Consider the following 27,775-nt stretch of genomic DNA (forward strand, 5'->3'; position numbering starts at 1 on the left):
TTTATTAAATTGAAGTAATCCAAATTCTCAAATAATGTGGAAGAAAATAAAAAATTATCAGACTTGGAAAAAAAAATTCAGAAAGATCCTATAAAATACAAAGCTCATTGATTAAAAGGGATCATAATGACCCCATAATTGCTAATGAGTAGATCAAAACAGAACAAAACAGAGAACTTCAAAATAAACAAGTATAGTATGTAAGAATTTTTTGAATGGGAAAAGTGGTATTTCAAATCAATTGGTTTGATAGACAGTCTTAGTTGCCTAGCCATCAGCCTTCTACTTTTCTTGCTGATAAGCACGCCACTTTTGTTTTGATGTTGTGTTGACCTTCTTTGGCCTTGTGCTGTACAATAGGGTGCTTCCCTAGTTCCAGAGAGGGTGACTGTTGATTAGGCATAAGTCAGTCATGGGAATTACTTTATCCATGACCATTTAATGACGGTCTGTCTGAGACAAATGAGAAGTTTGAAGAGCTTTGGGGAAATTTTTTGTTGCTCTAAAAAAAAATGGATATAAGATAGGGTTTTGCCCCCTTTCTGCTTCACAGTGAAGTTGTGTGATATAGATGTTTGAAGCAGCAGCCATCTAATGACCACAAAAGGACAAGCATGAAGATGAAAGCCATTACATGGAAGATAGCAGGGTGCACAGATATTAAGTGCCTTATTGTACTGCTGAATGAAAGAAGCCTGGAATTGTTACTTTTGGACTTTTTGTCATATGAGGTAGTAAATTCCTTATATTAAAAAAATATTAAAAAAAAAGATTGGCATATATGAAGGAGAGTTTGGTATGAATTAGTGACAAACACACACACAAAAAAATACAGACATGAAAAAGCAAAGCAATCAACTAAAAATTTGGGCAGGAAAGGAAAAATAGTAACAGAGCACTACATGGCCTAGTTGTGAATAATCATAAGGTAGAAAACGTAATACTGTGCTAACCTACATTGTGATATAACCACAATAGAATTTTAGGAAAACAGTAAGAACATGAGTGTCCAAAAGAGTAGAAGACAGTGAAAGAGCTAAATCCTCAAGTTCCACTCCAGAAAGTCAAGAGATGATGTTTAAAATTGAAAAACCAGGAAATAGCAAAATAAAGCACAATATTTAATGATATGGAAGTAAATAATGTGAAAATTAGCAGAGCTGAAAGTCGATGACTGGTTGCTTTTTAGATTTGATTTTTTTACACAGTGCATTATAACAATGAAAATGAAGAGCAACTTTTCTAAGAAAGATAGTAACAAAATCATAGTAGCACTATAGTGACAAGTTAAAGGATTATCCTATTTATACTACAGAGAAAACGTTATTAAATCCTTAACCGACATGACTCATATTTGTAAATAAAACCCAAAGGAACTTTTCCCACTGGGAATTCTACATATAAATCAAATACTGTATTAACATATAGTAGATCAAATCTTTTATCAAATCTTGATCTCAGCCACAGTTGAAGCACTTGGTATGTAAATTAATTTGAAAGACCATGGTACACTGGGTATGCAGAATACCTGAGACTGCAAAAGCATCATTTTTACTTTTATCTAAAAGACATGTAATTCCTGTCTTCTTATACATTTTCTTAATGACTTAGGATTTATATGCATCAGTGATATAGATATTATGTTGTAAAATACACAGAATGTGCTCCTGTAGTAATGAACATAAGGCTCGTTGTCCTAGCATTCTTGGGAACACTGTGCTTTGAATTAAATTGTTTTATATTTTCTCTTTTCCTTTCTTGCAGTCAGGCTGGTACCACTGTCTAGATACCAGAAATAGCAATCCTTCCCCCTTCTAATTTGCAGCCTACTTGGCAAGGGCTTCAAAACCAAATAATTGAGCTTGTTAAGTGGAATACAATAACAACAAATAATCTGAGATTGAGGGAGAAAGCAGCTCACCATTGAATAATCACAAGACTTTAGTGCACACTCATGGATAAGTGAGAGTACTGAAAAGAGAGTGCTGAAAAGCTGAATGTCAAACAAATGCGTATGATTACATTTAAGCTGATTAAAAAGCATCTACTGACCACCAAGCTCTACACTTGAAGAAGTTTATTCCTCTCTATTATAACTGTAAACAGATTTTACTGTTCACTTTGTCTTCCAAACTGCTGATTCAGTCACACTTGATTTATTCCTAAACATCCCCTGAGAACAACAACAAAAAGACTAGTTCCAGAGAGTATTTAAGAGATCAGGCCCGGCTAGCCACTTTCTATCCCCTGTAAAGTCAAAGAGCCTCTAAAGAGACATTGAGCACAGACATGATGGCAACAAACTGCCTTTCCTGACAAGAAATGGTACTCCCTTGGTCTTAAAAACATTTATTCATTCCACAAAAGTTTACTAACCACCCATTATTGTGCAAGGCATTGTGCTAGATGCTGCAATGCAGAAAGGCTGAAAATAATTGTAGATGCAGGATCTGAGCTAGTACTCAATAGTTTTTATGATTTAAGAGAGAAAGCTCATTTAGGGAGCCGAGAGCAGTGGGTGAAATCTGCTATCTGTCCTTCTCTATCAGCAGAGCATAAACTTCTGCCTTCAATATCATAAGTCAAAACAAATAAGGCACATTAAAAAAAAATGACCCCCTTTAATTGAACAAAGTAAAGCAACAACATTTCATTTGGTAACCTGTTCAGAATTATAAAAATCATTCCATTTGGCCCAGCCCCTACTGCCCAGGGCAAAACTTCCAGATAATTCAAATCCCATCATGCTCTGTTTTTATAAACTGCATATAAAAAAATGTCTTCAGCATCCTAAACAGGATGTGCTCAGTGCGAAGCCTATCAGAGCTGGTGGTAATATTTATGTCCTTGACAAGCCTCGATTATCCAAGTCCTTTACCTGCAACAACAAAAAAAGATGTCAGTTTAATATTTGTATCAATTTTAGGGAGATTTCCTACTAAGTGGGGTTCACCCAGAGGATAAGAGATTATGTTGAATTCTGCTGCCTGGTTTAGCACTGGTTAAAGTCTAGCTACTCTCTGCTTAGCCTTTTGGAGCATCTCTGTGAGGAGCACAGAGATAAAAGATCTCCCCTCCAAAGAGACCAAGGGTTCTCAATCTTTACTTATGTAAAAGATATAACACATTCCTATGTGACTCTCTATAGCATACATTCTTCAATGGGAGAGAAGAAAATGTAGTTTGAAAACAGAAACAAACTTTTTCTTTTCCCCCAAGCCTGATAATCACTGAAACAGACCAAGTCAAGCCCTAATTGAAAAAATATCACAGCAATCATTAAAATGATAGCAGTGCTGTCATTGCTTTATTTTAGTAAATTTAAAATATATATATTTTTACTAAAATAAAATAATGAAATTCTGAATGAGCTGCAAGCTACTTTCCAGGCATAGGTGTCTTTAGCAGTGTCCCCATTGATGAAATATATGGCCCATTCATTAAGCACTAGAACCAATCTACAAATACGACAGCTGCTTTCTTAGACAATGTAGCATCTGCTCACCTTGTATATCCTAACCAGCCAATGTTCTGTGGTATATGCTTCCTCCAGGACATCAAGTTCAAAGTCTTTATTCCCAATCTCAGCATTCCGAACACGGTCAAAGCCTGGGGGACGCTCTAGAAGGGCACAAAAGAGAAGAGACAATTCTTTATAGAGGACTGATTTCTTAAGATGGTAAAACAATTCAGTACAACATCTACTAATTAGATTGTTATTCCTCAGTCAGCAGTTTGGTTAGAGAGAGTAAGACATGGAGAAAAGGATTCAAGTAATAAGGACAAATCAAGTTCTATTCTAACTCATTTTCTCCAAGAGGCTTGGCAGGGTCCACGGAGTGTATCTCTTCTAAGAGTCCCTCTATTCCAGAGGACTGTCATCCAGAGGCTTGTGATATACAAGCAACCCTTTCACGGGTCAGAGAAGAACCTACCAGATAGCAGACGCCAAAGGCCTGCATCCACTTGAGAAATGCTTCAAGTGCAAAACCAAGTCAGAAGAAAAGACTTAACCTGATTAAATTTACTCTTAAGATACTTCTGTGAGGAAATGAAAGGCCCTTTGTCTCATTCCATTTTCCTCCTTCATTCCTTCATCCATTACAATGCCCTTTACTGAGAGGCAACAGAAAGTAGCAGTTAAGAGCACAGAACCTGGAGCCAGACCACCTGAGTTTGAATCCTGACTTTGCCACTAGTTATGTGGCTTTAGGCAGTTACCTAACCTATTTCTACCTCAATTTCCTCACATATAAATTGGGAATAATACTATTATCTACCTTTTGGGTTGTTGTGTGATTAAATGAGCTAATAGATTTAAAGCACTTAGAGCAATGCCTGGCAAATGGAAACATTATTATTCAAGTGTTAGCTATCACTATTATTACTATCATTATTAATGCTATTAGGAGTCACTCACTGGCTTCTGTGTAGACCTGGCCAAAGCGGTAATAACACATCTTGTACATGAGGCAATTGAGCAGCACTGGAGAACCCTCACGGTCCACACGGAACTCTCCAGTTGGAGTGTAGTAGTCGTGCTCTTTGATATGTTTGCCTGTGTCTGTGCTCCCTCCAATCCGGACCATCCACAGAAACTTGTTGATATCTAGGAAGAAGAAAAATGGAACTTCTGCATCACAAAAGCTGCCGGAGCTAAACACCTAATAAAAAGATCACTAGTTCTACAGAAATTCTCCCAAATATATTTTGGATGCGGAATGTACCATTTAACTATAACTTGTAAAAATAGGAAAGAAAAGATATTATACCTCCAGTCCCTAAAATATAAAACATTTCTATTAGATTATTATAATCCTGAAATCTATGCTTCTGGTCCAGACTTAAACTATAACTGAAATTAATCCTAAGTATTGGCTGGAGATGAGCTGTCAATATATATTGTGGCTACTGAACACATGAAATGGGGCTAGTCCAATTTAAGATATGCTATAAGTATAAAATACACACTGGATTTTTAAAATTTCATCTAAAAAAATAGAAAAAGTGGGCAAAATGTCAATAATATTTTAAAATATTGCTTACATGTTAAATAATGGTTTTAGATATATTCAGTTAAATAAAATGATTTAAAAGTTGCTTCTAATGAATCACAGGCTTTGGAGAAATCAGTTGCTACGCATTTCACTGGACAGTTAATATAAAACGTATTGCTGGCCACACAAAAAGATTCCAACTTCAAATGGTTCCAGAAGATATTCCAATGGTTAAGAACACAGAATCTGGATACAAACTGCCTGCGTTTGTATCATGGCACTGCCAATTCTAGCTGGGTGACCTGGGCAAGGTACTTAAGCTCTCAGTGCTTCACTTTCATCATATGTCAAATTAGAAAAATAAAGAGAATCTACAACAATAGAGTTGCTATGGCATTATATGAGTAAGATCATGTAAAGCATGTAATATATTGACTATCACACAGTTATTTTTTACATTTTACGTTCAATAAATATTACTATCCTCATGTAGTGACAGCATTCTTACATTCATCTTACAGATGGAAAAACTGAGGCACAGATTAAGTAACGTGTCCAATTCACACAGCCAGAAACAGAACCAAAACCAAACCCCCAGAGCATCAACTCAGCTATCATATAGCATTGGTATTTAGCTTCCTGGCACATCTGCCTGACACAAAAACCTGGCAAGTTTAAGAATGGGAGAATGAAAAGTAACAAACTGTGCAAAGAACAGTCCACTGCTCAAAAATGATTCTGTCTGAAAAAAAAGGAGAAGTCAAAGAAGGGCAGTATTTTATCAGACTCTCATCTAAAAGAATCTGGACAGTGAACAGATTTAAATATTTAATTGTTGATTTGAGTAAACATTAATCAGAAAATGAATACCATAAAATAAACATAGCTTGTAAAGGGATAAAATCTTGTTCATGACATTAACATCCAAAGGAAGTTTAAATTAAGACCATTCAAGAAACATAATAAGATCTGACCATGAAGTAATGAGACTCCTTAAAAACACAATAGGATTTTTATACCCAAATGTTCATATAACCCACTTAGAAAATACAATATTTGAAGCCTGTATCACTTAGCCTAAAAATGCTCAAAACTTTTTTAGAATTCCTGATTTGGAACTGCCTTCAGAACCCAAGTCATATACTCCCAGGAGTGTAAACTTCCCTGGCAACGTGGGACAGAAATCCTGGGATGAGCTGGAATTCAGCATCAAGAGATTGAGAAAAACTCTCAACCAAAAGGGGGAAGAGAGAAATGAGACAAAATAAAATGTCAGTGGCTGAAAGATTTCAAACAAAGTCGAGAGGTTATCCTGGAAGTTATTCTTATGCATTATATAGATATCACCTTTTTAGTTTATGGTGTATAAGAGTGGCTAGAGGGAAGTATCTGAAACTGTAGAGCTGTGTTCCAATAGCCATGTTTCTTGAAGATGACTGTATAATGATATAGCTTTTACAATGTGACTTGTGATTGTGAAAACTTTGTGTCTGATGCTCCTTTTATCTAGGGTATGGATAGATGAGTAAAAAATATGGATAAAAAATAAACAAATAATAGGAAGAACAAAGATTAAAAGAAACTGAGTAGACTGAAATACTAGTGGTCAATGAGAGGGAAGGGTAAGGGATATGGTATATATGAGTTTTTTCTTTTTTCTTTATTTCTTTTGCTGAAGAGATGAAATGTTAAAAAAATGATCATGGTGATGAATACACAATGATTGTACAGCATGTATAGAATGTTTATATGTCAGGAATGTTTGTATATTAAGGTTTACAATTAAAAAGAACCCAAGTCATATGTTTTTTTAACAGACTTAGGAAAGATACATCGTTATTCTTTAAAACAGATTTAAATATTTTAAATAGCCCGAAGTTATCTATAGTCAATAATAATGACTGGGAAGAATTAGAGGGAGAGAGGAGGAGCAATCAAGGCACTATATAAAATGGTGCAGCCACTGTAGAAATTAGTGTAGAAATTTGGTGGTTCCTCAGAAAGTTGAACATAGAATTACCAATTGACATGGCAATTCCACTTCTTGATATATACCTAAAGAAATGAAGCAGGGACTCAAACAGACACTACACCAATGTTCACAGCATCATTATTCATAACAGTCAAAATGTAGAAGCAATCCAAGTGTCCATCAATAAATGAATGAATAAACAAAATGTGGCAGTACACATAATGGAATATTATTTAGCCATAAAAGGGAATGAAGTTCTAATACCTGCTACAACATTACAACATGGATAAAACCCTGAAGACATCACATTGAGTTAGACTGGCCAGAAACAAAAAGCAAAACACTGTAGGATCTTGGAAATCTATTTGTAACAAATACTAAAGCTGAACACATGCATTCCCTTTAACTTAGCAATTCCACTCCTAGGTATAAATGCTCACCAAAACACATGTACAAGACAACTGCACAGTATGTAACTATATCTCAGTAAAATCACTTTAAAAAAAAACAGAAAAAATCTAACACCAGTTTACAAAAGAAAAACAAACAAAAGAAGCCACATGCACAAAAGTGTTCATAACAGAGATATTCATAACAGTCTCAAACTGGAAACAAGTCAAATATTCACCAACACTAAAATGGTTATTTGTGATTATGAACAAATTACAACTATACATAGCATGAATGAATCTCACAAATATAATATTGACCAAAAAGCTAAAAATGAGAGTTCATACTGTACTACTCCATTTATATAAAGTTCAAAAACAAGTAAAACTTCATAGTGTATACATGTCAAAACTTATCAAAATATACAAGTTAAAAATGTGCAGTGTACTGTATGTCAATTATGTTTCAATTGATCTGTTTTAAAACACAAATGGCCTTAGAGACTAAAATAGCAGTCACCCTTGAGAGACCAAAGTAGATGCTACATGAGATGTGAGGAGGATATTACTGAAGTTCTGTTTATTGATCTGGGTGCCGGTTACATGGATGTGTTCCTTTTGTGAAAATTCATCAAGCTTTGCACGTATAATATCTGCATTTTTTATGTTATACTTCAATACGAGTTTACTTTTAAAATCCATATAATCAAGACCTCTTGACCTTAGCACTATTTCTTTTCATGCTAAGTTACTATGTCAAGTCCTTCTCATGGTGATTTCCTTAATTTCACAAAAAATTATATGTTCCAAATAATGACATTCATTTTTATGCCAACATTAAACATATATTTCTATTCACCACAACAAACTATAAAAGACTGATTACCAAGAGTAGTTAGTTAACAGTCATTTGTTCTAAGATTTCAGGGAACTGTCTCTACCATATATATATGTATACATTAATATATTTAAAAATATGTACATACAAATATGTATATATACATATATATTCACATATACACACACATATACAAACATACAAATACACTTCTGCAGTATTTTAGATATATTATTATTTTAGAGAAAACCTATAAATAAGTACACACACCCAAATAGTACTGGTGCAACTGATTGTGAAGTTCGAGTATGTTGACACATGTCCCTGCTATAATCATTCTTCCTCTGCTTGTACAAGAAACACATGAAAACCAGTCTTATTATGTTATGCTTACACTTTAAATACACTATCTGGACAGACTTGTCAAGGTTGTTGTGGTAGTTAGGGTCAGGTGTCAACTTGGCCAGGTGAAGGTGCCTAGTTCTATTGCTATGGACATAAGCCAATGGCATATGAACCTCATCTGTTCCTGATTACATCTGCAGTGGGCTAGGAGGCGTGCCTGCTGCAATGAATGTTTGATTTAATTGGCTGGTGCTTAAATGAGAGCTCAATGTAGCACAGCCCAAGCAGCTCAGCATACTTCATCTCAGCACTAGCAGCTTAGCCCAGGCCTTTGGAAATGCAGAAAGGAATCACCCACGGAAAAGTGTTGAAACCCAGAGGCCTGGAGAGAAGGTCAGTAGAGATCGCCCTCTGCCTTCCCACATAAGAAAGAACCTCGGTTGAAAGCTAGCTGCCTTTCCTTTGAAAAAATATATGTTAAATCAATAAATCCCCCTTTACTGAAAGCCAATCCATCTCTGGTGTGTTGCATTCTGGTAGCTAGCAAACTAGAACAGTTGTCTATATCAGAAATCAGAGATAATCTAAAATATTATATCTTTAATAAGCAGCCGTATTTCCAAAGAAAAATAAAATGGAATTATTAGTAATCAGTAATTGCAGGAACACAAAATTACTCAAGATAAGAAATGTAACAATGGTGTACTGGTTGGCCCAGCAGAACAATATTTACACAAGCAGGATTTTGAAAACTTTATCTAGATTTAGCCAAAAATTGTAAAAAATTAGTCAAAAATCTACACTGAGTAAGAGAACTGATAGAGGGAAAGGGGAGAGTTATATAAAGAACTAAATTCCTCATCTACTGTTACAAGAACTTGATAGAATATCTAAAACTGAGCAATCAACAAAAAGTAGAATGCATGTATTATTCAGAAGTATGAACATACATACTAGAAGAAAGAGCTGAAGGACCACTTGCCTTGGGGACTAATGCTAAGAGGACTAAGGGTTAACATTATGGACCTACTACTTTTTATTAAAAACCTTCAGAAGTATTTAACTTCTTGAAGTATAAACAGGTATTACTTGGATTTTTAAAGGTTCTTTTAAGGCAGAAAACTATATTTGGATGATTCCTCTAAAAATATCTTTTTGCCAACAATCATTGGGAACATGGTATCATGTGTGCACACATGTACACTTTATGCTGGTAGATGATTGTACGGCTTAGGTCCATTAACAAAATGCTAATTTTTAAGTTCATTTTCACTAACCTTATGTTTTTTGTTTGTTTTACTTGTTTTGGAACTACTCCTAGTTCTTTAGATAGTTATAGCATGCCCTACCTACCTGCAAAGAATTTATATTTACTTTCTAGGATAAAAAAAAAAAGCACCAAACCTTGAAAGTAATGAGCTTCAAGTTGTTAATACTTAGGAACAGCCCAACTAAGAAATTATCTCGATAAAATGTTAGGTAAAAGGCAAGAAAAAAACTCATCTAGTTTTCTTGGAATCCATGCCCTCTAGCAAGAAATATAATCAGGTACTTTACCATCAGAAGAATACCCGGTGAGGCCTCCAAAAATGACCAGCACATAGCTTACATCAAGCTCTCTCATGATCTCATAGGCTTTTTCTTCTGTGGATGCCATTGCCTAGAGAAATAAATGCAAGTCTCTCAGAGCAAAATCCCAGGACATATGATCCCCCCTCATGGAACAATGTTCCCATTAGACTTTATGCACCAAACATTTAAAGAATCCTCCACCTTACCTGCCCAACTCGAGAAATATGGGTATTATTCCATGTGTTATTGTCCACTAAAATTGTCCGATTTGCCATAGCTGTAATCTGATAGCCATAATCCCACCACGACATGACCTTTGCATCCTGAAAGAATGGAAACAGAAATAGTAGGCTTCTCACTGTCTCCAAAAAGCAAATGCCAGAGGAAAGGAAGGGCATCTTTGATTTTTTTCAAAAAATGAGACATGGCCAAGGGTCAGTTTCTTCACAGAATAATGCATACCTAATTGAAAGATAAATCTTGGCACCAGGTCCTGCAGGAAATCTCAGCACAAATACACAATCCAACGTTCCTAATAGTTTCATCTAAACTCAACTCTTATAGGAAGTTGGCTATAGGATTTTTAAAGCTCTTTCAACACCAGGGTCCTAGACATCTAGGACAAATTAGTCCGGACTAATTTGTCCAAACTTTCCAACCATCTTAAAGCATAGGATTCATTATAACACCAAACGTCTCATCCTTCCCTCCCTCACTCAACCCCCTCTTCCCCAGTATTCACCTCTGGAGTATTGTGACGAAGCCAATAGTATGCTTCTCGGAAGTCATCAAAAATGATCCTACTCCCATCCCCACCCCGGGCAGACAGCACAATGGAGGGAGAAGAGTAGGCTTCACTGGTGACCCAGGTTGAATGAAAAGTGTAGGTGATCAGAAAGAAAGCCATAACTAAGATCATACCACTTGCCACCTAAAAGAGAAAGAATTGTGTAATAAACCACTAGTTTCATACAACCCAGGACAGTCAACAATGCACATGAGATGAATCAAATTAAGTCATGGACTATAAGAGTCAATTCTGACTATTTATGACAGCTCGCAACTTTACTCCCTCCCTTCCCGCTCCTCAAAATATACACACACAAAGTCTCACAAGTCTGATTTTTAGCATTGCTTAATTCTCACTTCATTCTTAATAGGGTAGGTAGAATCCTGTTGCTTCTTGTTCTTCTTGTCAGGACGACTTATGTCTAGATTCTTCATATATGTGGATAGCACCTGGGAGACACCAATGCCAGAAAGAATGCACATAACAGGTGCCAACACTAACATGAGACGCACCTGAAAGAGATACGAAGCCAATCACATTCTAATCCATGTTTTACAAATTATAGATTTCAACCTATTAGAACATGTTATCAATGCAAGGCTCTTCAACCATCATGATTTTTCATTGAAAAATAAAAAAGTAGGAGGGAAAATACTTGATTTGTTTTAGTTACATCTATGTATATAATATGTGTGTCCAGAATAATAGTATGATATAAAATTTATTTTTTTAACTATGATGTGAGATCAAAAAGTTTGAGAAACACTGTCTTATTGGGATTATATAAAATCCCTCCTCTCTTAAAATAATCGCATATTAGGTAATCCTCCTAGACTTTCAAGAAAAAAAATCTTTTCCTTTTTTAAGACACCCAGAAAAACAGAGGAAATACAGAATGACATTCAATAAGTACAGCTGTGTCTCTCTAAATAGGATACAAATCCAAGAAATTTGGACCCCACCACAAGAATGTATGTGTGCTTCAGACAGTCCTGGGAAGGACCAACAACAGCTGATAGCTTTGGAAATCAGCCCCTCAAATGCTCAGAGGGAAGCACCTGCATGATGGTCAGTACTTTCTGAATCCTGCAAGATAGGAAAGAAAGGTACCACAAAATTAAGAGTAATGAGGTTTGTGTGGACTGGAAGTATTCCTCACCATTACAGCTGAAAAGTACATGCTGGTCACACCATACATGATGATGAAAATCCGGGCATCAGACAGGTTGCTAAAGCAGTAATAGAGGCCAACTACAAAAGAGGGAAGGAAAAGTAAGAGCTGAGCCCTGTAGGTAGAAACCTACAAGGGAAAGTATCTTCATTTTATGACTGGATGATTCCACACATTTACCCCAGCATTTCCACTGCCAGGAATTTACTCTGAAAAAACAATCATATATATGTGCAAAGATTTAGATACCAAGATGTTTATCACAGCAAAATAGAAAAAAATTAAAAGCAATTTAAATGTCCAAACAAGAAGCCAATTATATTTATGTAATATTTATAAAATTATATTATATTTATAGTGTATAAATATAGTTATAGTACATTTTAAAAATGCAATAGAATACATCAACTGAAATACTGTTGTATAAGATTATGGGCCACTTGTCTTCTTTATACTTCTCTGTTCTTAAAACTGTCAAATAACATATCATAAATACTATTACTATAAGATAATAGTAAACAGAGAAATTATGATGATTCTTTATGAAGGAATAAAATCAGAGAAATAAACTTTACGACCTGGTTTTATTCAATAAATAACTGGATGAGTAGACATCAAAATGTTAATAGTAGGGCGGGCCACGGTGGCTCAGCGCCAAGAATGCTTGCCTGCCATGCCAGAGGACCCGGGTTCGCTTCCCGGTGCCTGCTCATGTAAAAAAATTTAAAAACAATAAAAATATTAAAAAAAAAAATGTTAATAGTAGCTGAAGATAGGTAGTGAGAACTATTGCAATTTTTACCTTTTTCTTTATCTATCTTTTTTTATAACACACAAATTACTGTCATAACAAGAAAAAAAAAGCTTTAAAAGCTATTTTGTAAAAGAAAAAGACCACTGCCATTGGTAAATTCTAAAATATACCTGGATTGGCTACAAGATAACTTATATGAAGAAGCTTTACAATCAGCTATGCCTATCCCTCAACTTCAAGTGTGTCAAGAGGAAAAATGAAGGAAAGAGGACAGAACTCTAGAAATATGAATAACTCTAGAAATACGAATATGAATAAAAATTAGAGGCGAATTTTACCTTATAACACAAATATAACAGAAAACTGAAAACATAATAAAACTATGAGGATCTGAACTTGCCAGTAACTGTAACCACTCAACTTCTGAGCTCTACATTGCTTCAATTATCAAAAAAGTGGACTCACTCCCCACTACATGGGATATGACTCCCAGGGGTATAAATGTCCCTGGCAAAGTAAGACAGAATTCCCAGGATTTCTCGGGACCCGGCACCATAAGAATGCCTTCTTGTCCAAAATGGAGAAGAACAGAAATCAAACCAAATAAAGTTTCAGTGGCTGAGAGATTTCAAACAGAGTTGAGCAGTTATCCTGGAGGTTATTCTTATGCATTATATAGATACGCCTTTTTATTTTGTGGTGTATTGGAGTGGCTGGAGGAAAGTCCCTGAAACTCTTGAGCTGTGTTCCAGTAGCCTTGATTCTTGAAGCTATATCATGATATAATTTTTACAATGTGACTGTGAAAATCATCTTGTGTCTAATGTTCCTTTTATCCAAGGTTATGGACAAATGAGTAAAAAAAAAAGGATAAAAAATAAATAAATAATAAAGGGGATAAGGAGTAAAAAGTAAATTGGGTAGACTCAAATACTACTGCTCAATGAGAGGAAGGGATAAGAAGTATGGAATGTATGTTTTTTCTTTTTTCTTTTTATTTTTTTCTTGGAGTGTTGCAAATGTTCTAGAACTGATGATGGTGATGAATACAAGACTATGTGATGATACTGTGAGGCAATGATTGTACACCTTGTATGGACTTTATGTATGTGAAGATTTGTCAATAAAAATATTTAAAAAAAAATAAAATAAAGGTGAAATTAAAAAAAAAAGTGGGCTTAGCCATCCTTTGCACTGCATAGAGTAAACCGGCAAAAACAAACTATGGATGAAGGTAGTTTACATATTTTGAATCCCATCATGATTATTACAAAGGAAGCCACCTCAGAACACAGGCTGACAGACCTGGAAACATGAAGACGAGGAGCTGTAGGTCAAAATAATATGAGGACCAGGTTGTGGGCTGATGCTCAGACACGGAGGCAATGATAGGGATGTTGTTCTTCGCATAAGAAGGATCCAGCAATGAGTAGAAACGCCCCGTCCAGGGGGATATTTTTCCTATCAACAAAGGGGCAACAAATGTTTCACAAACACACCTAAAGCAAGATAATATCCAATACTAATTAAATATAACTTTACATTTTAATAAGATTCTCAGAGCTAAGATTTTTGTTAAATGCCACCAATATTTTGTAAAGGTCACTCCTCCCTTTCTTTCAAACTTGAGAGTACTTCTGTCAACAGAGCCAGCAGAATAAAGTCTGTATGTAAAACTGAGAGAGAGGATGGAAGGCAAAAATTGAGTCAATCCTAGCCCAACTCTAGAAACTCAGTCAACTATGTCTTCCAGTGCTGCAATGAATTAGTGAACACACAGACTTGATAAAATCAAATTTAGCCTCAGAGAAGCAGAACTGGAGAAAGTATAAAAATATGACATGCCAATCAAACTAAACAGCCAAGTTTTAGTCCATAAAGGATTAGATGAGTGCTACACTGGAAGGGAGGGTAAGCAATATTAATATTTCTCCCATTCTACCAATAGGAAAGAAAAAAAAAAAGAGGAGAAAGATTATCAGTGGGAGATGAGGTCCTTTCACCAAGTGTGATACTTGGAGACCGACAGCAGCTCTGCCCAGACAGTCTCTGAAATGTTGAAGCCTAACACTGGGCTGACAGTGGACTGAATGTGAAGAGTTGGAGTGTGTATGCTTGAAATGAAAAGAGAAATGGGAAGAAAAGCAAGGATATTTCTGTGGTCAGGAAATACTCCAGTCTTTTAGGAGTTTCTTCTAAGTCTGTACCAACTTTGCACTTGATACTAAAAGCTGTAGGACTTTCCTACCTGTTAACATGAGGAGAGCGCCCACGGTGAGAAGGACAAAGCCCACCAGGGAGATGACGCTCCGGAAAAGGACTTCAAATTGCTGTGGATTCAACTTGCTGCGCAGGTAATCCACAAAGGCATGGATCTGGCAAAGACCAAAGACCCCAAAGGCTGCCATGTGCTCTGATGAAAGAACAGGCTGTAGATGAAAACATATATATGGGAATAAGGTTGAAAAAAATGCATGGGTCCAGCCCCAGGCCTGAATTATCACGACCAAGTTCAGACCAAAAGGTCAAATGAGTTCTGACCCTTTGGCCTACCATGGAAACAAGAGGAGGGTCTAATTCACCTGCTACATTTTCCAAAGAATACTACTTGTAGTTCCCCAAAGCATACTATACACACTATCATTATCACCTCTCCAGCCTTGCTCAGGCCATTTCCTTAGCGTGGATTGCAATTTTCTTCTCATTTTCCCAAAATTTCCACTTACTGAAATTCTTGATCCCCAAGGTCCAATGCAAATACCATCTCCTTTTAATCTGCCACACTGGACTGATCACAACCTATGTTCCACAGAACTTTATATCTCTTCTAGCACTTAAACATTCTTTGCCTTATACCAATAATTGTTAAACTCTGGTGGGCATCACAAGCACCCGAGAGGTTGGTGGGGAGTCTGGTAAAACACAGGTGCTGGGCTTTACCCTCAAAGTTTCTGATTCAGCAGATCTGTGGTTAGGCTCAAGCCTCGGTGGGCCATTTTAGACTCTAAAATGTTCCCAGATGCTGATGATACTGCTCATCCAGGAACCACAATTGCAGAATCAGGATACTATAGACTATATACAATAGTTGGCTGCATGTATTTCTTTCCCCCCAACTAAACTATAATTTCCTTAAGGGCCAGAACCATATTTTTACTGTTTTGACAATTCCCAGTTATTAGCAAAGTATATGCAGTAGGTAATCAGTAAAGAAAAACTTGCCGACCTCTGATAAAGGGTTATACTTTCATGAGAATTTTAAATGACAAATCAAACACAGCATATCATCCTCTGCTATAATAGATGTCTGTTAACCCCATGGGATAATTTTTTTAAAAGCATGGTGCTTTGCTTCCTAAAAGACGTATACTTTGGCTTCATTAAGACTTTTAAGAGTCACTACTATTAAATGGGGTTATTAGCATTAGTGGAAATAATTTTGATAATTCACATCACATCAACTTAGATGAACCTATATATCACTCCTCTTTCTCCAAACCTAAGCTAAAGTAAACAAAACTACATGGAGCAAATATCAACACATTCCTGGGAGCACACAAACAGTCCAAGATCAGAGCTGAGAGTAAGTTTTACTCTCTTCATTCAGAAGCTAAGAAAGATCAATCACACTGGAACTGTCTAGGGAAAGTGGAAGAAGCTAGAAACTGGACTCAGTCTAGGGCTCACCTGGAAACCCACAAAGGAGATCTGCATGGAGAGAATGGTGCCCAGGCAGTACACAGTACAGTAGGCCACATAGATCCGGTGGGAGAACCGTCCTGTGAGCATCAGCACAAGCACGTGTAGTGGGATCAAGTTGATCAGGAAAACATACCCTCCCCATGAAGAAACCTGACAGGATAGAAAAGAACAGTTCCTGGAGCACTACCCCCCTCATAAAGAGCATATCTTTACACTTCAATTATTCCGACTGGTTTACAGAGCTTCACTGACTTTTTTTGCAGGAAAATCAAATTCACACTTACACTGCTGTAAGTCAATCCCTACTCCTGGGGCTGCTGATGTCAGAATCAAACAATAAGGAGTCCCAGCCCTCAGAGTTACTCTAGTCACAGTCTAGTCCAAGATCAAATAGAGGATTTGGGGACAACAGGAAAGGTGAGCAAGTGGAAGCAGTTAGGGGAGGAAGTATGGGTATAGGCATAAGAGTGAGCAGGAAAAATATATTAGAAAAGGGAAAGTTAAAGGGGAGTATACCTGAAAAGAAAGTTGGTCAATTTACATGGGCCCACAGGAAATACAGTATTTGGAGAACTTTAAAAATTAAAAACACTGCCTCTATCGTACTATTATATAATGGATATCCATGAATTTCTGACAGTAGACTTTATATGGAGACAAGAGACAGTAAAGACTTCTAGTCTCCAGTCCATGAACTCAAAGTCTAAGTGCTACTTTCAGTTTATATCAGTTGATCCCAACAGGCACTGAAGCCTAGAGAGACTCCTGGAAGAACAGAGTGAAAAGTTACCATGTAGAAATAAGCAAGAGCACACTTGGCCGCCCAATAGATGGAACCAGTCTTTACTGCTTTGATCCACATGTAATAGGTGAGCAGCATGCAAAAGATGGCAATCCCTGCAGAAAGAACATACCAATAATTTAAGGAAAGGCCATGCTACATAATGGTTAAGAACACTGCTCTGAAACCAAAATGCCTGGATTCGATCTCAGAACTATTACCTTCTAACTGTGTTATTTTAGACGAATACTTTAAATCTCATTCTCTCTGTTTCCTGTTATGAAGATAAATTTAATTACTACACATAAAGCACTTAGAACAGGGCCCAGCACAGAATAACTTAGTAAGATTTGGTCATTATTATTGTTCTTTCCTCCCTAATAATAAATTCCTCCATAGCATAATTCCAAAGATATCCCATACTACCATGCACAATCCTGACTCCATGTCTTAATACAGATTGGTCCTTATAACCTTCTCCTTAATGTGCCTAATTAAGTCCCAAGTTCAGGGTCCAGTTCAACCTCAACTACTCCTAAAAAGTCTTTTCTGATCCCCAAATCTGAATGAATCCCTCCTTTTCCTACATTTCCAAAGTATTCTGTTCATGTTTCTATTATGGCACATACTACTATCAAAGTTATTTTTATAGGTACATATTTCTCTTAATAGATTATGAGTCAATAAAACCTTCTTCATTATCTATCTCTGTAATACCTTAAAAGATGGAACCAAAATAATTGTATTCATTACCTAAACCTATATACTTAACACTATGTTTCCAAATAACATTCAATGAATATGTTGACTAAAAAATAAGGCAATAAAGTTATTACAGTTTCAAGGATAAATATTCTCCTTATCTAGGAAAATAAAGCAAGTGTTTATAATGTTAAAATATAGTGCCATTCCAAAATTTATATTTTGACTAGTGCAGTTCCTAATATAACTTATGTGGACAGCTTAATTGAACACCATAAGTACATGGAACCTTGAGTAGGGCATAAAATTTTGTAGGTGTGTCCAGAGTGATGCCCCAATAAATCCCAGAGTGATTTGAACAGTGAGTAAAAAAGTATCTGCAAAGTCCCCTTGAGGGAATGGTGAGAAAGGAGGAAAATTCAACTTTCCCAAGTGGAGAATTCTTGATATTCTCAAAATCAGTGGGGACAACCAAAGCAATAGGCTGAGTCCCCAATATTAGGGTTTGTTCATATGAAACTTAACCCCACAAAGGATAGGTAAAGCCTACTTAAAATTAAGCCTAAGAGTCACCCCCAACGGAACCTCTTTTCTTGCTCAGATGTGGCCTCTCTCTCCAGCCAACACAACAAGCAAACTCACTGCCCTCTCCCTCTCTACGTGGGACACAAGTCCCAGGGATGTGGACCTTCCTGGCAACGTGGAACAGAAATCCTAGAATAAACTGGAACTCAGCATCAAGGGATTGAGAAAACCTTTTCGACCAAAAGGGGGAAGAGCGAAATCAGACAAAATAGAGAGTTAATGGCTGAGAGATTCCAAACAGAGTTGAGAGGTCCTTATTCTTACATATTAAATAGATATCACCTTTTTAGTCAAGATGTAATGGAGAGGCTGGAGGGAACTACCTGAAAATGTAGAGCTATGTTTCAGTAGCCATGTTTTTTGAAGATGATTGTATAATGATAGAGCTCTCACAATGTAACTGTGTGATTGTGAAAATCTTGTGTCTGATGCTCCTTTTATCTACCTTATCAACAGACAAGTAAAACATATGGAATATAAATAAATAATAGAGGAACAAATGTTAAAATAAGTTTAGATTGAAATGCTAGTGATCAATGAAAGTGAGGGATAAGGGGCATGGTATGTATGAATTTTTTTCTGTTGTCTTTTTATTTCTTTTTCTGAATTGATGCAAATATTCTAAGAAATGATCATGATGATGAATATGCAACTATATGATGATATTGTGAACTACTGACTATATATGTAGAATGGAATGATCCTATGTCAAGAATTTTGTGTTTGTTGTTACATATTTTTTAAAAATTTTAAAAATTAATTAAAAAAATATATATATATATAGTGCCACTCAGCACTAAAAATTAACTCAGCTTTTATGAGTCCATAGATGAGCTAAAGGTCTATATGCCAAATAACCACTTTTCTAGAGAGGATGACAAGGAAAGAATATAAATTTTTCTGAGGTCCCTTCCTGCCCATTTCTAATCTCCTCATCCAGATACTATTTTTAGTATTTGTTATTGGTGAGTAACAAATTTGAATCCAGATTCTACTGTACTTCGCAAAACTCTGTTGGATAGTGAGGTGAACAGACCCCTATTTGCATTTTAAAAGGCTTACCTTCATTGTCATAGGAGCCAGCCACAGACCGGGAAATGTACCCAGGAACTACAGCAATCATGGCGGCAGCAAGAAGCCCAGCCCCTGCATCCTGAAAGGAAAGAGGGGTGGGGGTGGGGGTGCAGGAAGTTAGCACCAATAAACTATGAGAGGGGAGAGTAGACGATCCACTAGTCCATTCCATTTATACTGGGCCCAGAGAGAAGACCAACAACTTCCAGGGTAGATGTGAGATGACTGGGAATGCTCACAGCACAAGAAAACTCAAAATCTCACCACCTATTTCCATGATGATATCAAGTCTGAAACTGAGTACACATACGCTGAGGACAATCAAATCAACTGAGCTGTCAAACATAAGACAATGCTCCAAAATGGGCTGTTTGGCTGTCAGTCCCCAGGTACATCAGTCCCTATCCTTGATGATATCTGCACGTCACAGGAACACAGTCATACCTCTAAAAGCCATGCAAGGAAAATCAAAAACAGAGAATTGTTATTATTTAAACTACAAAGCTAACAAAGGCAGGTGAAAATCTACCTAAACTGGAGATACCGGGATCTAAGAATAAAGTTGAAATATCGCCAGGCAATTTGTGAGCTCAGGAGAGAGGAGCAACAAAATATAACTCACATTCCAAAAGGAGGGACTTGTCTGTTGATAAGAGCCAAGCTTGGAACAAGGGCAACAAGGAGAAGGATAAAAAAGGCTTCCGAATTAAATTCAGGTTTCCCAAGGCCTCTTACTACTTTGTTACCTCTCAGGTATCTCCCTGAGAGCCCCCCCACCACGATACCACAGCCACATGGTATCACAAACTAAGAAAGCAGCCAGGGAACCAGGACCAGCAATGCTGAAACCTGGGAAAAGAAAGACAGTATCATGGAAGCCACTATAGAAGCCAATTGGCTTAAGAATTTAAAAATAAGTGCTAAAAATATATATATATATATTATATATATATATATATATAATATATATATATATACAAATCTCTAATTGCTTACTTCTGATGAGAACTAAACCAACTTTGGAAAACTTCTATAGATTTTTTTTTCCCTTCACCTAGATTCTGAGGACTTCAAAATCTAAACATCAAGTTATGCATTTTAAGCATTTTTTTCTGTACGTAATAATTTACATTTGGCCTTCAAATGTTCTCTCATAAGGACAAATAGTTGCTGATGGTAAGAAACCACATATTCTGAGGGGTGGGAGAGAATCCAATAATTCAGCCCAACCAAAGCTATCTTTAGCCTCTGGTTTCCTGCCCTTCTTGAGGCTCCCCACCCCCACCCTTCAGCAGCTATGAGAGAGGTTCAACAACATTCATCCCCAAGCCTCCTGTGACCCCAAATCCTTCACCTTGAGCTCTTTGGTAAGGTGGTACGTGACGATGGTGGTGAAGGAAGAGAAGAGAGGGGCCAGGAACACACAGACATTCCGAATGTCGATGGTGATGTGGAAAAAATGGAGTACATGGTAGATTGCAGCAGAGGTGATCATTAAGCCTGTAACAGGAAAAGAAACTCCATTAGGTTGTCCTAATAAGGTGAAGAACTTAAGAAAGAGAGAAAGGGTGAATTCGAGTATCAATCGAGTGACTACACAGATCTTGACAAAGAACCAGAAATAATAACACAGCAAATGAAGTAGGCCTACAAATTTCTCTCCTGAGGAATCAATCAGATGTCGAGAATGTAGGAAAAAATCATCCATGTCCATTTTCTCATATGTATTCTATACCAATTGCATATCTACATAAGATTCACCTTTAGAAATCTGTAATCAGGATAAAACTACAAGTGCTGCAAATGAAGCTATTAGAAATAAAAGAAACTGTTACACAATATACAATAACTTATTTCTGTTTTTAAAATATACATCCAGTTTCCCTCACCTGGGTAAATTGTTCCTCCAATGATTCGTCCTAAAGGGTACCAGGCCCGGTCATCAAACCAGTTATGGAATTTATAAAACCCCTCCTCAGCAAGGAAACGGGTAGTCCGATAATTAAAGTACCTATAGCAAGAAAGAAAAAAACTGTATCTCCCCCTCTTCATACTCAAATACTTGTACCAATTTAGTGAATTTTGCTCTTCAGGTTACATCACTAAGAGACTTATTTTCCATACGACCAACTTAAATCATTACTCCACTAAAAATGAGTTTAAAAATTATGCCAGTCATGAAAACCATTTTATATTACCATGAGTCTCCACATTTCTAGTTTCAAGTTTGTCTCAATTGAAGCAATGCTTCCCTCATTAGTAAATGAAACAGGATACTTAATGTTACAACAATGCAATCAAGCGGGATACTTCACCAGAATGGCATGTGGTAGGTATTAGAACCAGACAAAGAATTCAAGCACCCAAGACAAGGCAGCTGAGGTGTGTGCACCAATAAATTTTGACCCTTTTCAAGTGACAGACACACACAGAAACACAATTCTACACCATGTGTGAGACACGTAGCTAACTTCAAGTGATGAGCATCTCTAAAGGTGTTGGTCTAACACCACACCCAGGATGAAAAATGTTTTCTTCATGAAAACATAACTTCTTCATGAGTGCTTAAACTCATGAGGTCCACTCACGTTGTTATTTTAAATACTTCTGAACCACCACCACAAATCAGGTAGATAAAAAAATATTTAATAAAATGCTTAGAGCTATTCATGGCAAAAAACAGTTCTTTAGGTCCAAGCTATGTAACCCCTTCTCTTAAATTTCTCATTTAAAAAGTAAAAAAAGGAAGGGAGGGAAGATGGTGGATGGAAGGAAGGCAGGCAAATAATTAAAAAGCAAAGGGTCTCTAAGAATAATTTAATTACTAGAGATAATCATGACTAACCATCCTTCCTGCCTGCCCCCCAACCTTATTTCTTCCTTGATCAGTCAAGTTTTAGCAACTGAAATAAGTAGAAGTAGCAGATGGCAGAAATCTCTGTCCTATTTGTCACTGATGAATGTAAATATTGGTTACTGTTAGAGACAGAAGGGATGAAGGTAGCAGGCAGTCAACATCAGAACTGTGTCCTTCATCTAACAGTAAGAGAAACAGAGTGAGACAAAGAAAGTATAAGTTAGAGAAAATAGGTCTGGAATGGGGTCAAGAAACAGGAAAGCTAGTCCCAGATGTCACCAAATCTTGAGCAACTCATTAACACCCTGGGTCTCAGTTTCTTTCTCTGCAAGATGATATATATACTTTTTTTTTCTTTTTTTTGCAAGGGCAGGCACTGGGAATGCAAGATGATATTTTAAATATATCAATAATACTTCTAGAACCTATAATTCTGGCTCTTCCAAAGTTTCATTAAGTCTTAACTTTAGGAGTCAGACAAACCTTTATTCAAACTTTCACTCTTTCACTTCCTAAATGTATAACCTCAGACAAGTTAATACAGGCCTCAGACTCATCACATGCAAAAAGGGGATAACTGTGCCCTGATAAGGTTATTGTGAGGATTGAAAAGTAATCTATAGAATAGTGCTGGGAACAAAATGAATGCTCAGTAAATGTTAGCTATTAACACTACTGAAGGCTTTCACCTCTATTTTATCTAACAAATGAAATCCTTAAGCGAGCTATGGGTCTTAAATTTCCCTCAATACCTTACAATTTAACGGAAGAGCCCAATTCCTTTCATATAAATCAACACAAATTTTTAAAAAAATAAATAAACGTCATAGATCTCAAGTTCATGACTTGTAATTTTTTTCTGATCCTTGAATCAACACCAGGCCCCTTTCTTTCACTCTGCATCAACTCCTTTTTTTCCACTTTTTATTGTAGTAACAAATATACAACTCAAAACTTCCCATATTAATCACTTTCAAGTGTACAAATCAATGATGTTAATTACATTCACAATATTGTGCTGTCACAAATATCCATTATTCAAACTTTTCCATTATAGAAGCTCTTTACTCATTAAGCAATTACTTGCCATACTCTTTACCCCCTGACCCCTGGTAACCTGTAACCATCTGTATTTATGAATTTACTTATTCTAGGTATTTCATATGAGTAAGACCTTATATCTTTTTGTGTATGGCTCATTACACACAAGATGATATCTTCAAGTTCATCCATGTTGTTGCAGATATCAGAACTTTTATTGTTGAATAATATTCCATTGTATGTATATTTCACATTTTCTTTATCCATTCGTTAATAGATACTTATATTGCTTTCACCTTTGGCTATTGTGAATAATACTACTACAAACACTAGCACACAAATATCTGTTCAAGCCCTGCTTTCAATTCTTTAGGGTATATGCCAAGAAGTATGTTCAACTTTCTAAAAAAAACACCAAATTTATTTTAACAATGGTTGCATCAATTCACACTGCCACCAACAATATCTAAGGATTCCAACTTCTCTGCATCCTCATTAACACTTGTCATTTTCTGTTTTTTTTTAATAACAAACATCCCAGTAGGTGTAAAGTGGTATCTCATCATGTTTTTCATCTGCATTTTCCTGATAACCAAGATGTTGAGCATCTTTTCATGTGCTTATTGACCATTTGTGTATCCTCTTTGGAGAAATTTATATTCTACTCCTTTGCCCATTTTTTAACTGGGTTGTATGTCTTTCTGTTGCTGTGTTGTAGCAGTCCTTTACATCTCCTGGACTGCATCATTAACTCTTGACCAAGCTAAGAAGCAAGCCTTCCCTTACTATACTCACTCACTTTTGAGTGGCAGGCAGGCATACTAGCAAAGGCTCTCACAATTTTTATGACTTTGAGAGCCTCAGTCAACTCCAACAGAAACATTTCAAAAGGAGACAACTATCTCCGTTGGAAAATTTGAGGTTTTTCTCCCCTAAATGTGTTAAAAACACACATCCCATCACTGAAAGGTGACTGGAATTTGAATCTGAAACCCATGAATCTGAATGATTTCCAAAGGAAATAATACCAAGCCAAACAAAGGTACTCACGGGTCAAACTCATGGATAACGCTTTCAAATCGTAGGACAGCAAAGAGACGAGTGGAGAAAGCTGCAAAAAACAGAGAATTAATATTTTAATTGTTATATGCCATAAAAAAGCAATTGTAGAGAGATAATATTACTATGCATAAGGAGGTCACAGGGAATATAAAATGATTTCTGAGTAAAGTATTTATACATCCCTTCACATGCACTTCCCCCAACAATGATATTTACATTTTCTACTTTTACTACTAACACAAGGCCAATAACATTGCATTCATCTACTAACTGTACTCAATCTATACGGTCATCTTTAATAAATGTTTACTCCTCTCCTCCCCACTCCCAAATAACCTTGTCTTGGAACAAACTAATAGGTTAGCAAACAAGGCTATACTTATGACTTATGAAGAGCCAGGAAGTCTAAAAAACAGAATAAGTTCTCAAGAAACTTTCAAAAATACTAAAGCAGGCACCTAAGTTGGAGACAATTGTCCTTTTAAAATTCAGCATCCAAATGTCCCCAGTGCCTCTTTCAGCCTATGAGAAAATAAAATTAGCATAACACGCTTCCCATTCTTTCCCAGATGATCACTAACCCTGACCTTTATATTCCTTATGCTCTTTTCATTTGTTTTCATAAAATTATATAAATGGAGAGCAAGGGGGAAAAAAACTCAATACTCTCCTGAAAATAATAGGGCAAATACAGAAAGATACTCTTGTCAAATTCAAGATCTTCTCCTTTCCATCCCCAAAGAAAGAGAGGTTCAGGTACACACTCACATAACACAGCAGCCATTGACAGAATGAGGAGCTTCAGAAGTGTGTCCTGCTTCTCATAGGACAACCGCAAAAATCCCAGCTTAGTCATCTTGACATCAATATGTGGCAACAGATGACCCTCAAATAGCTAAAAAGGAAAAAGAAAAGTCAAAACCGTAGGATATTGAACAACTTCTAATTTGCCTAATTAGTTTTCAAATTTTACGGTGGAAATAATCAGAAAGGAGACATGAGCTCGCCTGCAGACCAGAGAGGATCTGGACTAATAGTAATCCCCAAGTCCTTTCATAAGTATGACCCACTGGCAAAGAAGAAGGCACTAGTCAGGTTCATGTGTCTAGTCTAAAAAGAAGTGCTCTAAAAATAACACCCATAATTCTCTCCACTCTCAAAGCTATGAGGTATATAAGCATATGGTATAAAAGGAGTAAAGAGAAAGCAGGAATAGAATAAAAGAGGTGGGGGAAGAGATGCAAATAGGAAAAATTAGAAGTAGAGAAAAAATATTGAAATAGAATATTAGGAAAAGGCAGGAATGCATACTAAATTTAATAGTGAATGTAGAAAGGAAACAGAAATCATGATTGAATCAGCACAATTTCTAACCCTAAACTTAAGGTTCAACTGACTGGCTAAAAGCTTCTTTTTTGTTCCAAATCTTAACGGGGTTGCAAGATCAACTAAAGAGCATAACCATTCACTGATGCAGTTAAAATCATGCACTCAAGAAGAAGGAGAGATTCACATACACAGATCACTGTACTTTTAATCCCAAATATCATAACTATAACTACCGTTCACATCTATAACCTCCTCCAATCGGCTGTCGGAAAGCATCTAGGTAACTGACACTGTCGATTTAAGCAACTGATTCCATGACACAGAGACAGCTCATGGTTCCAATAGAAAACGTGAGGGGGGTGGGGAGAAAGGGAGAAAACTAGAATAAAATAAAACGTTCAGGGAAGCAGCCTGTAGTTCTTTCAGTAAGGTAATCACTTGCTCGACTAGAATGATTTATTGTCAGAGGTTAGCTATTTCTGTACAAAAATAGTACTGCCTTTTTAATAAGCTGGTCAAGGGCTGTTAAACAATAAAGAGTAGAACAAAGAAAATGTAGAATTGTTCACGACTGTGCAGAAAAAAATAGGAACGTGTATCCCTCTTGATTCTTACCCCACCTTTTCTGGAGGAAAGGAGAGGAAAAATGGCTTTAGACTAAGTGGAAGGCGTGAAGAACCATATTCACATCTCCAATTCTAAAAAATCAAACATCTTTTCTATAATTAACTGTTCCAGAACAGTAGTTTTACATATGTCTTTTATTATAATCCTTAGAGTAAACCTTATCTTGCAATAAAGAATATACACCTAACTCCAGGAAGTCCATAACCCAGCTAATAATATCCCTCAGGTTTGTAGCTGTTTTTTGGAATGCCTAAAATAGAAAGAAACTTAACAACACTGAGCTGGTATGAGGCACACACCTAGAAAAGTAAGCAGTGGAAAAGAGATCTCTGTGGCCTCTACCTGAAAACTGATAGAGGAGCTGGTAACTTAAGGCAGGACCTCAAGCCAATTTCCACAGCATCCTTTCTGGTAATTTCACACACCCACAAACCAATAATGGCAAAGATACTTTTTGGAGACACTCAACAACCACTCTTCTCCTCAACTGTGCCCTGCAAGCTGTGGCAACCTTTTCCCTCCCTCGTTCTAGCGCCAAGATTGCAATTTCCCCACCCCCATTTTTCGACACGCTTTTCCACGCCCTCTCACGCTTTACTCCCCTTACCCCTTACTTGTGCTTTCTCTTGCAGGTCTCACCTCTTTCTCCCTCCCACTCGCAAGGATCTGACATTTCTGACACCACTGCGGAACACCTTACCATCCCAAGCTCCTTACCTTCTAAGACTATTCGCAGGATCCGATCTTGCCCACACCCTCCGGGCCAACGCGACGCCCCCGACCCATCACCCACCTATCCCACCCTCCCGCTCCAAACCTTTCCATCCTTCCATGCTGGGATGTCTCCACACCACGCCCCACGCCCCTTCCCCTGCAAGGCCCCAAGCTCTGCTCCCTCCCTTCCAAGCCGCCAACTCCTGAACTTCACTCAGTCCCATGAACACTAGGGACTGCACCCACCGCCAATTCTTAAGTTACAGCCTACCGACTCCTCACCTGGCCCGTGTTCCTCGCTAATCCGCTCAACTACCTCTGCCATCCGTTCAGCAACGCAACCAACCCTGACAGCGGCTGTGTCAGTCCCAGGAGACGCTCCCCATTGGTGGGCTCAGCGCCAACACTATACTTCAGGAAAACGATAGGGTGATATGCCTGTCTGTCAGATCCAGAGGCGTGAACAAAGCCGC

At 37.0% G+C, this 27,775-nt stretch overlaps 1 protein-coding gene across 1 annotated transcript; it reads right to left on the reverse strand.

Annotated features, from left to right (window-relative positions):
* Positions 1 to 2,603: 2,603 nt before the first annotated feature.
* STT3A (STT3 oligosaccharyltransferase complex catalytic subunit A) lies at positions 2,604 to 27,712 on the reverse strand. Its single transcript, XM_077112526.1, has 18 exons — positions 27,585 to 27,712; positions 25,401 to 25,527; positions 24,621 to 24,681; positions 21,562 to 21,683; positions 21,027 to 21,172; positions 19,661 to 19,751; positions 17,321 to 17,427; positions 16,516 to 16,680; positions 15,077 to 15,257; positions 14,134 to 14,289; positions 12,063 to 12,154; positions 11,260 to 11,415; positions 10,856 to 11,044; positions 10,320 to 10,436; positions 10,099 to 10,201; positions 4,421 to 4,609; positions 3,506 to 3,621; positions 2,604 to 2,878 (listed from the first exon to the last, which is right to left on the reverse strand). The coding sequence occupies exons 2-18, from the start codon at positions 25,486 to 25,488 to the stop codon at positions 2,840 to 2,842; spliced, it is 2,118 nt and encodes a 705-aa protein (XP_076968641.1). The 5' UTR covers positions 25,489 to 25,527; positions 27,585 to 27,712; the 3' UTR covers positions 2,604 to 2,839.
* Positions 27,713 to 27,775: the final 63 nt, after the last annotated feature.

Source organism: Tamandua tetradactyla, chromosome 8, assembly GCF_023851605.1.
Source record: "Tamandua tetradactyla isolate mTamTet1 chromosome 8, mTamTet1.pri, whole genome shotgun sequence".
Lineage (NCBI taxonomy): Eukaryota > Metazoa > Chordata > Mammalia > Pilosa > Myrmecophagidae > Tamandua > Tamandua tetradactyla.

Coding starts and splice junctions, on each gene's coding strand:
- STT3A (XM_077112526.1), bottom strand. CDS start 25,488: ATGACTAAGCTGGGATTTTTGCGGTTGTCCTATGAGAAGCAGGACACA. Junction 16,681..17,320: donor CTCTTGCTTATTTCTACATG/GTAACTTTTCAC, acceptor CTATCCTGTCAG/GTTTCTTCATGGGGAGGGTA. Junction 11,045..11,259: donor CCTACCCTATTAAGAATGAA/GTGAGAATTAAG, acceptor TTTCTCTTTTAG/GTGGCAAGTGGTATGATCTT.